Raw genomic sequence first — 12,741 nt, 5'->3', positions numbered from 1 at the left:
ATTGATATTTTCAAATGATAATTTTCCATCGAAACTTAAAGTTCTAGACATTCTTCAAGACAAATATTGATTTCACAAGGACATCTGATCATATTGTAATCAAAATTATACCATTAATAGGACGCTTTAATTTAATTGAAAAAAAGATCTGTCGAACATTGATCATATAATAAATATAATTTCAATATCATAGAAACGCATGAAAATTTTCAACCTGTTATTGTTATTGTATACACAACTATAGATTCAGATATAAATGGTAGGGAAGGTGCGTTTGCAGTGAATGATTCATTTTAAATAAGAGAGCATTTGCTTTTAGACATTAAGAATCATAGGAAAATCACTTTATTGAAAGTTTGAAAAACATTAATTCTTCGAAATTGTTTTACAGTAATGGACTACAACAAGAATCATATAGCTGTACCCACACATGGTAAGTGAAAGTATTGTTAAGCTTTAAAAAACATTTTAATCGTTCAAAGTTAAAAGTGTAACCAGATATTTCAAGTTTTTATATTATTGTGGGTGTTACTGTCTAAATTTCAGATTACAGTCCGCAATGCTATATTGGGTGAGCCACATCGATTACGGGTCTTATAGTACTGACGAAAAAAGCATGTGTTTTACACATGTAAAATTTAAATGATTATCGAACGTTTAAGAGTGAAGTGTTTTTGCACAGCTTACTGAACCTAATAAAAATGTCTGCAAACCAATATAAATATATGTGTGCTGGAGCTTTTGCGTGCATTGATGTTACATTCATTGTGTAAAAAGACAAAACTTATCTTATTATTTAGAAAGAAATTTGCTCATTGTTGAAGGCCGTATAGTCACCAATAGTTGTTAATGTCTATGTCATGTGGTCTCTGGTGGAGATTTGCCTCATTGAGAATCATACCACATACTATAATATGAGGAAGGCGCTACCGTAAATGCCAGCTTTATAATGTCCTACATATTGATTGGTTGTTGGTTGTTTAACGTTCAGTGGCAAATATTTCATGCATGTTCAGAACGAATGTCCAAGGCTACAGTAACGTTTTGTTTATGTCTAAAATAAAATTATAAGTTCAGATGGAAAATGCTATTTTTCTTGAAAAAAAATATTCTGATTCCCAAATTGATGAATAAAAAAGCATAGGACAAAAAAATAATTTGAATCCAGATCTTTGCCAAAAATGATTTTATCTTTCAGATATGCAAATTAAATTTAACTTTTATATATTATCTAAAAACATAAAAACTTCCCAAACCGCACATGTCAGTCTGTACACAGTATTTTTTAGGTGATAATAAGACTGTATTTGCCAATTTGTTATGATAAACCTTAATACTAGTGTTAAATTTTGACTAAAAAATTTTAAATGATAGTGCTGAATGGCTTCGGTAAAAAAAAAATCTGACTCGAATAAAAACATTTGTATTTCTGATCATCTTCAGTTTGTGAGTTCTACATCAATATCTGACATGTACTATTAAATTCAGAGTCAGTTTTATGTCATTTCTTGCATATATTTTTTTTGTTACATGTACATAATGTAGCTTACTTTTCAAGTTCTTATATGATAGCAAAAAAAAATTGAGAATGGAAATGGGAAATACAAGCATGTTAAAAAAAACACATTTGGTTTCAGACAATAACTTGAGTTAAGTAAAGGGATTTCCATGAAATTTTACCAGGAGGTTCATACACAAAACTCAAAAGGAAGATAAGAATTGATTTTGGGGTTATAGTACATTATTGGGGGTATTTTTATTTTTTTATTTTGGGGTTTTCTTCCAAAAATTACCTTATTTACATCAATTATACTCATCTAGTACAGATTTGGCAGGAGATGCACTCAAAATATGGTGTTTTAAACATTTTATCTGTAGTCTGTGCATTTTTCCTATGATGTACATGTACTTCTTGATAATATTGATGTGAGTATCATGATAAAGAAAATACATTTGGTAACCGTAAGTATATATTCACAATTGACATGCACCACAGCGAGAAAAGGATCTTCTTTCCCTTTAATTCCAAAAATTGCACATGATTATTTTTCTCTCACAGAAACACATGAGTTATTTGGTAAATAAAACATTTGTCAATGTTTGAAACTTTCAGTAATAAAAATTCAGTTTAGCTTGTTTGAATGTTTCACTGATTGTGTGAAAATTTGAACAGCAATGTACAAAACACTTGAATAAATTGCATTATCTGCAGAATTATTGATAACTTTCCTCACAATAAATTCACAAGGACATAGAACTAACACATTGTCCATGCTATTCTGATCTGAGTTTTATACATACATATACTGGCATGGCTGTGCTGTTTCAAGTTGTCTTCTTTTTCTGTTTCCTAAGAAGTATTTGTTTAACCTGTTCAGTCACTATAAAGTGTTACAATTCTTATTTAGATGCAACACATAAATGGGGACCAAAAAGGTTCTGCTTTCATACGAGAGGAGCTAGAAAAAAATTAAATGTACACATTTTCAATAGTTAGTAGGACTTACTATCAAATGGAATTAAGGAGATATGTACATGTAGTTTGAGACTTCTGCTGAATAGAAATATGTGGGTCTACCTGTGCCTGTTTTCAAATTAGTCCATATTGAAGTTTAAAGGATCCAAAATTAAAAATATGTTTGATTTCAACTGACATAAAAAAATTTGGTGTTATCTATATGCTCAATATACATCTGCGGTCGTATCAGGCTGTGCATGGCAAAGCATTTTATTGCCTTTAGGTTTGTACTTTTTTTTTTGGGTCATGAAAATAAATTTGCTAACATGAGAATACCCTAATTTTACCTAAATTGTCAGTTTTTTTTACCAAACTTTTTTTTATGTACCAGACAAAAGTTTATTCTGTGCTTATTTTGTAGACTTCCCTTGTTTACAATAGAGTAATACCAATTTAATTTTGAGTCCATGTAGAGTCATTGAAAAATTAGTTTGAAATAACATCCAAACAATCCATGATCCTGTAATGAGACCAGTACCCAAATTCCATACATCTTTACATGTATGGTTAATTTCAAATCCTTTAAACTGGGATATAAAAAGAGATTTTGTTTTATTTCATGCTGTAACTATTATTTTTGAAAGAAGAGGATGTTCATGGTAACACATTTAATTTGCTCATTTTATTGGAACCCAATTGAACCTTTCCATAGATTCACCTGATAGTTACCTGTCCATTTAAACTGTTTGCAGTTCTATTGTCCCATTGAACAAATACAACAGGTATTGTTCTCTGTATAGTTTATAGTCACTCAGACCTTTAAATTTCTTCTAAGAGAAATCTATCACTTATTAATTAATGTACCAGAGTAAAAAGATGATAATAAGATAATTTCACATGGTGAAACAAAACTTGTAAGTTTTTTGCAGGTATTTTTTGTTGAATAGGTGCAATTTGGTTACTGAGTACAATTTTTGTACTGTGATGTTATATCATAAGTGTGTATTGCTAAATAGGTTGAAATGTGAACCTGATAGTGATATAGTGATAAAATACTTGGTAGAGTGAAAATGTTTTGATCAGGGATAAACTGATGCATAAAATATGCAGGCGACTGCTGCAGCTTGAATTTTAAAGGATGTAGCCCACATGCTTCCAAGTAACATGCCCTATAAACACATCATGGTTTATTCTCATGGGTTATCATAATAACTCCATCTTCCCATAAAATCCAATTTTGGACAATATTGAAGCATACAATATATACAGTAGTCAGTTCTAAATGTACTACTTAGACTCAAGTCTCCTTTTATGATTCAACTTAGAGAGAGAAAACAAAACAGTTTCCATTTCCTGGGACTGTATAAGGTGTGACATAATCAATGAAAAGATGTCTTGAGAGTTTGCCATTTTAATATAGAAAGTACAGAATAAGAAGATTGTGAATTATTTGAATGTTTTAACTTTTGTTAAGTTTTGAAATAGTCTGTGGTCTACCAAAGGATCCAGAGGGAGACCCTTTTCCTGGGGGGAAAAATGATGATTATATAAGGAATAACTGAATCATGACTGGAGCGCCCCGTCAGCCCCCCCCCCCCCTTTTTATGAAAAATGCTGGATTCGCCATTGACTACATGAATAACCACGATCACATTCAACTGTATAATTATGACTGTTCCTTGGTGTGGGGAATAATGATATGTGGCAGATGAACATAAGGAGTCATGGTCAACCAGTGCACCGGAGTTTACCCCGCATGTCCGACATGGTCAATTTGTAAAAAGAAATGCGAAATATATTGCTTGCAGAGTTTTTTTTTCTGTGTTCCCATGGCTGGACGGAACTTTTACGCTAAATATGTTATCGTTAACTATGATTTTGTGACTTTTGAATGAAGTACCTGTGATTATTTAGGACATTTGCTTTGACCTCACTGATAATGGAATGTTGAAGCAGACGAAACATGGCGTCGGATGTTGTTGTCATAACTTCGGTAATTTCCGTGGTACAATAAAATTTAAATAAGCTACACAAGTAGCCAACATTTCTGAATTCGAGTTTTTGCAAACAAATAAAAATTCATGTCGTATTTAACATCGAATTTGTTCCATTCTGCCTGTTTTTACAAGATCGCGATTGAACGAGAATTTTGGCAGCCATTAATAAAAAATAATCGTACGAGATTTAACGAGAGTGACGAAACTTTTCAGATGGGTCGTCTAGCAAGAGTTGTCGTTCTTTGTCCCAAAACGATGCTTCTACCATAAGTGCCAGCATAGCTGGCATATAAAGTCTAAAAATATGCTGTTTTTTTAAAAAAATAGTTAAATATGTATAACTTTTAAAAAATACGAGTCGAATTTGAAAACTACGTTCAAACATATGATTGAGTTGGATAAAAACCGCAATTTTCAAACGTGTGCATGTAAAACAAAGTTCGTTGTAGAAGGATCTAAGCACTGCACAATCAAAATTTACCAAAAGACAAACAAAGTGAGAAAAAAAAGTAAATTTTAACAAAACGCATTTGACTAGCAGGTCGATCAACTGATGTTCTTAAACCCTGCTGACTGCCATTTTCGATTGCAAAATAAATTGATCACAGGATGTAACAAATAAAGGCTACAGTAGTATATACCGCTGTTCGAAATTCATAAATCGATAGAGAAAAAACAAATCCGGGTTACAAACTAAAACTGAGGGAAACGTATCAAATATAAGAGAACTACGAGACAACAGAAAATGGATCTTACTATTAATTTGATACTATACATAAAACAATAAACTTGCGACAAAGATGTTATACCACAAGCATGAGTGGCATCATTTGTACACAAGATCCGTATTTCGACAATAAATGTATCTTCAGTGATGTTAAAATATACATTAGAAAGGGTAATCACTATTTAATTTATAATTATGTTAAATATTTAGCGATACTTCAATTAATAATTAAATGCTTTTCAGCCTCAGAATATTTATGCAACCAGGCCTCGTGTCGTAGTGATGTAAGTACCATATATTTCTAGCGCAAGAATTATGTTTTGCCGATGTACTAATCATAGATATATCTTTGCGGTTGTAAATCGACCAAAACGACTGTTAGTTGAACAACATGTGTTTTAGAAAACAAATCTTATTTATTTTGCACATATCTATTGAACCAGGGTTATTTCAAAGAACGTGTTACCTTTTTGATATAGATATATGAACTACATTAATAATGCATGATGATGTTGAGGTATAGATTATAAGTTTTGACATCGACGTTAATTATCATCTTAAGTATGTGTTATAGTGGTTTTATTTTTCTTGTCAATTATTACTCTTTACTGTTTAGTCTTATTTTTATTTTATCCTTTTGGTGTTGCTTGGTACTTATATGTTCTGCCATTTTGATATCGTGGTATGTTCGTTTCTTTCATTTTTATTGTTTGCTTCAATTTTTGCGTATGTGCTTTGTCTATATGACATTTTGTGTTTCTTTGTTGATATATTTGATTGTTTTTCTAGTTATTACGATTATAAAACAATGTTGACTTTTGTTACATTATTTTTCATATTCATACCTTATATATGCTTTGTTCACACATTGTTCAATATAATAGACTTGTATGCTCCTGTCAGTGAGAGGTTTAGCTAGCTATTGAATAAGGTTTATTTCACCATTTTTTCATTAGGTAATGGATATTTCAAGTCATAAATATGACAGTAGGTATCCCTTCCTTTGGGGGGTTTTGATTTTAGTATTTTGTTAGGTGCTTTGCGATTTGAATGTTTATGTAGTTATATGTAGTGTTTGCAGTTTTACTTTAAGATGAAAGGAATTGTGTATAATAATATTCCTTTTAATTCTACTTTTTGTCAGATATACATATATTCTATTATTATGTATTGGATGGTATAAAAACAGTTTTGTGTCATAAAGATTTATTTAAATCTAATAAATGATTTCCTTAAAAATAATAACTTTTTGTCGGGTTTTGGATATATTTAATTGGTTTAAGTGTTTGATTCATATTCTACCACCGATTTGGGATGTACTATTTGAGAGAGAGACCACGGTTAAGATATATATTTAAACTATATAATCTATTTTTATAAGACTAGTTACATTGGGTCTTTATTTTTTTAAAAATGGTGCAGTTTTTCCAATTTGATATTGATTTTCAACACATTCCAGTTGAACAGAAAATGTTTAATTGAACGACAATTTTCTTAGCACAGATATGTGCTGGGGAATTTCTCTTTTTTTAAATGTTTTTGGTCATTTTCATAGTTACAATAATGATCATTGATCGTTGACTTAATATATATTAATTAAATGTGCATATACCGCGTAAAACTGTTTAAACATGTATATCTTTCAGATGTTCTGTCAATTATTCACATACCAAGGAGTTGTCACAAGTAGATGTCTTGCCATTCATGTTAGTATGATATGGATAAATATATATTTGTGTTCACACAATTAAGAAGTAATATACATATTCATGTGGAGTCGTTTGAAATGATGACCACAAGTATACTTTAACATGAATTAGTTGGCTTATTAGAAGTCAAAATAAATCACGAAAAACTAATGTCGACAAAGTTATTAATTAAAGACGATTCGGAGTACAAGTTTATGAAAGGTAACTTATCAACATAACAATATCTGACGGATAACTTGAGGAAATTTGTACAGTTTTTAGAGGAAAACAATGAAATTGCTACTTTTATTTATATTGTATGTGTGCGATGCACTGTGTTTGAAGTAATTTCAATGTGAACGACCGAAGTAAAGCAATTGACAGCCAACGTCCTATAAACCCAAACCGAATGAAGAGATATATAACCAAAGGTAAAATGAATAAGTGTCCCTATTACAGGTCAAACCATTCATTTTCTATATCTGATCTTATTTTTCATATTTCATATTTTATTAATAATTTCACATCGACCCCTTAAGACCTTTCTTTTCAACGTCAAAATTACAACACGTTTAATAATTTCTTGCGTCCAAAGCGCTTTTCTGGATCTACCTTCATCAGTAACGCTCAAAGCCAAACGTTTGAAATCCGAAGATGTATAATTACCAACACCGTTGAAGAGCTATATGTCAAAAATACCTAAAGTAAATAGCCAAATTCATCTAAAGCCAACTTTGCCTGAGGGAGTTGAAACCTTAGTTTCTTAATAAAACTTGCACATAAACAAAGAAAAAACTGCACGAATCCATACCTGTATAAGAATAAATATAAAAGTAATTCTGATAAAGCTAAATATTTGTTAAAAATCAACAACTCTTGCCTTGAATTCATTTATTACTCTCCGCGATAGACAAATATATTACCTATTGATATAAATATGAATCTAAACCATCTTGTTTTTATTGTTCGTAGTGAAAATGTGCACACACTTTCATGTATTCCCATTATGTTACATTTTCTTTAAAGATAGGGAAAAAATGTATGTCGTATAAAGATGTCAACGAAGGGGGATGTATATGCAATAACAATAATTGTGCAACAAATACTTGTGAGTATCATGTTTTGTGTTTTAAATTTTGTGTATATTTTGAACGTTTTAGTATTAAGTTTAAGAGAGGCAAAAGATACCAAAGGGACATTCAAACCCATAAGACGATAATAAATTCACAAAGCCAAGGCTTAATAAAGACAACAGTAATAATGCCGCTGTTCGAAAGCCATTAATCGATTACGAGAAAAAAAATCCGGGTTACAAACTAAAACTGAGGGAAACGCATCAACTAAAACTACAAAAAAAGGAAGAAACAAACAAAGAACCAACAATGCCATGTAGATATAGAAAATTAATGACTAAGCAACATGAACCCTATCAAAAACTGAGGTGCTATCAGGAAGGGTGGCACTTGTCGCGTTGCTCGTGCTAGTACCAACCCGCTAATAATTATATTTCGATAGGTCACATTCATGGAAAAGTGAACGGAATTGCAGGGACGACAATTCATCTGTGAAACAGATATTTTATACCTATTATCTAACTTATGATAACGTTCCAAAACTTTAAGGCAGAAGGATTTCAACTACTAGTAACTACTTTGAACCAGTAAGTTCCTTTTTGAGCAGCAATCGTTTCTCAAGGAAATTAAGAAGAACAAGCCCTGGACATTTGAATCATTTTGGAGATATTTACTCCTCATGCAGGCAACTCTGGAATGCTTCTACATCAAAATGAAAATTTCACAATTTGAAAAATAAAATCATCCCTTTTGCAGGACAGTTTCATTTTCAGCCGAACCTTATTGTTAATTTTTAGCTATAAGTCAAGGTATACGGATAATTTCTATGGAATAGATGGGTTAAGCATATTTGCCAATTTATTAATTGTTTAGTGAGAGTACATTATATGGAGTTATAGGATACTGTTTACTTGTTGTCTTGTTTCCTATTGAGTTTTTGTATAAAGTCAGCGTCATTTAAATAAAGGTACAAGTCGTCAAGAAGAGTTCCCTTTGGAAAGTAAATTTTTTCTTGAAAACCAACTCCTTCAAAAGTAACAAATATGTGGTCAATCAAGAATTAAGCATCTTGATAATATCAGTTTCAGAGATTTTTTTGTTAGAATCAAATTACAAGGTCCCAACTATACTTCCTATTAAATAAAATAACATCTTTTAACAAATAAAGTGTTTGGGCTCAGTAAAATTACATATTTGTCTTAACGGTATGTGAATTCTTTCTCGTTTATATAAAACGTATTCATAACATTGAAAAAATATTGTAATAGTAAAGAATATATGGGGATCACTATTCTCTTTAAAAATAAGGATGTGTGGTATGATTGCCAATGAGACAACCGAAATTCAAATGAATTGGACAAGTAAGTATAAGCAATCGTACGACAATGAGAATAAACTACACATTATAAAAGGCCCGTACATAATAAAAGATGAAACCGTTAGATTAAGAAAACTGACGGCCTAGTGTATAACAAAACTATCTACGAAAAGAATTTTTAATAGGTATGAACTAACGACAACAGGTGCACTAAATATTCCTGACATGGTAGAGGCACATAAAAATATAATTGGGATGAACATGTGAGCTCTCCACATCCATCTTAACCTGAGAGAGTTGTGAAACAGCCCAATATAAATACTAACAATTTGTTATATTAACTATAAAAATCAACAGCTCAACTTAGTTCAACACAATCAGAAAACATTAATCTAACCCACAGGTCAGACTTGGTAGGGTATTTATCCATCCCTAATTCCAAACAGCCAAAAAGGCCATAAGTGCAGATCTAAATGAACTCACAGTTACTTACACTAGTTCAAAGCCAAAACAAAAATAAGAAAACAATCATGTTTCTTAGAATATCATGTATTTTGGACATTTTGTTTGTTATTGTATTGTTTGAATTATGGTCTTTTTCCTCAATTAAGAAAGACTTTATTGATTTCTGCTAACATTTCTTTGGCGTGGCCTATAATATTTTCATTGGAGTTATAATGACCAATCATGAATCACCTATAGGATGATTACCAATTGAGGCTTTGTAGGATTTCTTCGTCACCCTTAGAATTTATCTCCCTTTAATTGTAGAAGACATGGCACCTTCTCGTTTTTTTTTTAGAGGTATCAAGACCTTTATTTAACAAAAGGTACATATCATCAAGAAGAATAACCAGACGGGGCTGCGCACGATTTTGTCATCCCGATTGAGAGTTATATCTTTTCGAAATAATATCTCTTTTATTAGCGCATTTTATTTTCAAATTGTTGCAGATAGAATCGAACTGAAAAATGGTAAAATGTACAGGAACAGGTGGCAATGTTTATAAACATAAATAATTTTTCAATCCTCAAGAGGTGTTATTAACCTTAGATTCAAAACTGTCCGACCAGGTCACTCTTTTAAGTTTCCTTTTGTGTGTGTATATCTGTTAAATTGTTGTAGATTTATTTCACGTTTAACGAGTTTTTACTTTTTTATTTGGCGTTCAGTCGTGTAAGACATATTACTCGTTCCACGTGTTCTACTTATCTAATGTTATGTGCATCGTGATTTTAAAATGCTTATTTTGCGTGTTCGATATTTATCAAATAAATTTTAAAAACTAGGCAGGAATTGTCAAGAAAAAAAATGACTGAATTTTGATATTCATCCGAAAGAGGGATGGGGTCATTGACAAACATTTACTCTTCTACGATGATAAGGTTGTTGCATATCAAATAGGGTACATTACGAATATCAGACCTGTTAGAGTGAAACTTTACACTTGCTTTACAAACAATTGAAATAATTTTAATATCCTTTAAATTAATGGGCATTCTACATTATTACTTTGTTTTCAGTGGCTGAATATGCACTCAATCATCAAGGTAAATATCCGATTATGTGTGTTTACTTGCTGTATGTCTTGAACTATATAGTTGTTTTGTGAAGATTAATTTTCAGTCAATTACAAAACGCAATTATCCACTTGATTTGCAAAAATTAGTGAGAATTAGTCCGGTCATTATTTGTCCAAACTCAAACAGAACCTCGTGTAACTACTGGAAATTCGAAATTCATCAGCTGTGTAGTCAATTATCCGGTACCAACGTGATAAATAACAATCTTTCATCTCAATTCGTCTGTTGATAAACCTAGTTTTATACTGCTCCGTGCAAAGATGATCTGACTGAAAAACACAGGTACAAATTATTTCATTGTGTTTGCTTAACCATTGCTCAACAGTACTCTATTTGTTTTAGCTTCATCAACGTCCCAAACAACGATAAGACCTGCCACAACAACAACTCCTAGTACAACCACAACTCCGGTAACAATACCGCCTACTTCAATTGACACATCAACGATTACCACCATTAAAGTTACAGCATCAACCCTTGCAATATCAACTCCGACAACTACAAGTATAACAACAACAACTACAGGTAAACTAAACAGATATTCTTATAATGTGCTTTGAGTCTATCAAGTAATACTTTCATTTTTGTAGCCTTTTGGTTAATCAAGTTACCGATGATTTGCAAGTCTCGATGAGATCTTCATCTCCATAAAAATTGCTTTAGCACTAGAGAAAGATACTAAATTCCTTCATGAGTTAGACTTTGATTTATTCATGAATTGACTAACTTTCAAATTACATGAATCATTGTTGACCTCAGTTTGATATTGGTCTGCTTTACGGCTCCTTTTGGCTATTAAGCTTATAAAATATCCAAGAAATAAAATGTCCTTGGTATCTTTTTGCATGATCGTTGGTCATTTATCTTTAAAAGTATTCCATAAATTATACGTCAAAAAGTTTGCTTTGGCGTTTAAAATGATGATTCAACATGAAAGAAATTCAAACTCAACTTATGAAGTGCTTTTTAATATGTACACTAAAGTATAACAATGCAATCATATTTTGATAATAAGCTGAAACGTTCAATCAAACAGGTTCATGTCAGACAAACTAAAAGCAGCCATAAACAGAGACAAAGAAACTTTTTTTATAAGGTTTATAAACCTATGCAGGGCATTTACTAATTTCCTTGACAGAGGGTTGCTGCTCACTACGAAGCAATTAAACCAAGAGTTCCAAATAGTGAAATATAGATTCTTACACTGCAACAAGTGTATTACGATATTTCTCCACTCTCGACAGTTAAATTTTATTATTTAAAGCGCGAGGCTTGCCGAGCCCTTTAAATAATAAAATTTAACTGTCGAGAGTGGAGAAATATCGTAATACACGAGTTATAGTGTCGGAATCTGTTTCTCTAATGCTTTTTATCGTTCTTTTTCAAAGATTTTCAGAAAATTGTGCTCTTTATATGCGACGTCATCAGGCAAGGTCGCCTTTTTTCATGACGTCACAATAGGAAAATTGAGAAGAAAACAAAACATTTTGACTAATCATTTGCCGAGAACAGATTTTTCACTAGTGAGGAGAAATATTTTTCTCACACCGGTCAGGAAATGTGAAAATAGCACAAAAATTAGAGAAATTGAAATTATCCCTTCGCAAATTTTATGGACGCCATTAACAGGTTGGTTGACCGTTATGGAATATTCGTTTCAAAGATGATATCGGATATGTTACTTATGTCTATAATCCTGTTAAATTTTCACGCACATGACCTACCAAATTAGATTATTACTGGGTTTGTAATAACATGACCAACACGACGGGTGCAACATATAAAGCAGGATCTGCTTACCCTTCCGGAGCACCTGATATCACCCAATGTTTTGGTAGGATTTGTGATGCTTAGTCTTTAATTTTCTATTGTGTCGTGTGTACTTTTATTTGTCTG

General features: G+C 31.6%; 1 protein-coding gene across 1 annotated transcript in view; it reads left to right on the top strand.

Annotated features, from left to right (window-relative positions):
* The window catches only part of LOC139511326 (uncharacterized), a 39,986-nt gene that overhangs the window by 25,941 nt on the left and 1,304 nt on the right, over window positions 1–12,741 (top strand). The window contains exons 12-16 of the mRNA XM_071297968.1: window positions 392–433; window positions 5,426–5,466; window positions 6,829–7,978; window positions 10,786–10,812; window positions 11,188–11,370. Coding sequence (XP_071154069.1) covers window positions 392–433; window positions 5,426–5,466; window positions 6,829–6,933 — 188 coding nt within the window. The 3' untranslated portion in view covers window positions 6,934–7,978; window positions 10,786–10,812; window positions 11,188–11,370. The remainder of the gene's footprint in view (window positions 1–391; window positions 434–5,425; window positions 5,467–6,828; window positions 7,979–10,785; window positions 10,813–11,187; window positions 11,371–12,741) is intronic.

This window comes from Mytilus edulis, chromosome 2 (assembly GCF_963676685.1).
Source record: "Mytilus edulis chromosome 2, xbMytEdul2.2, whole genome shotgun sequence".
Classification (NCBI taxonomy): domain Eukaryota; kingdom Metazoa; phylum Mollusca; class Bivalvia; order Mytilida; family Mytilidae; genus Mytilus; species Mytilus edulis.
This window is presented reverse-complemented; position numbering and strand designations above follow the sequence as displayed.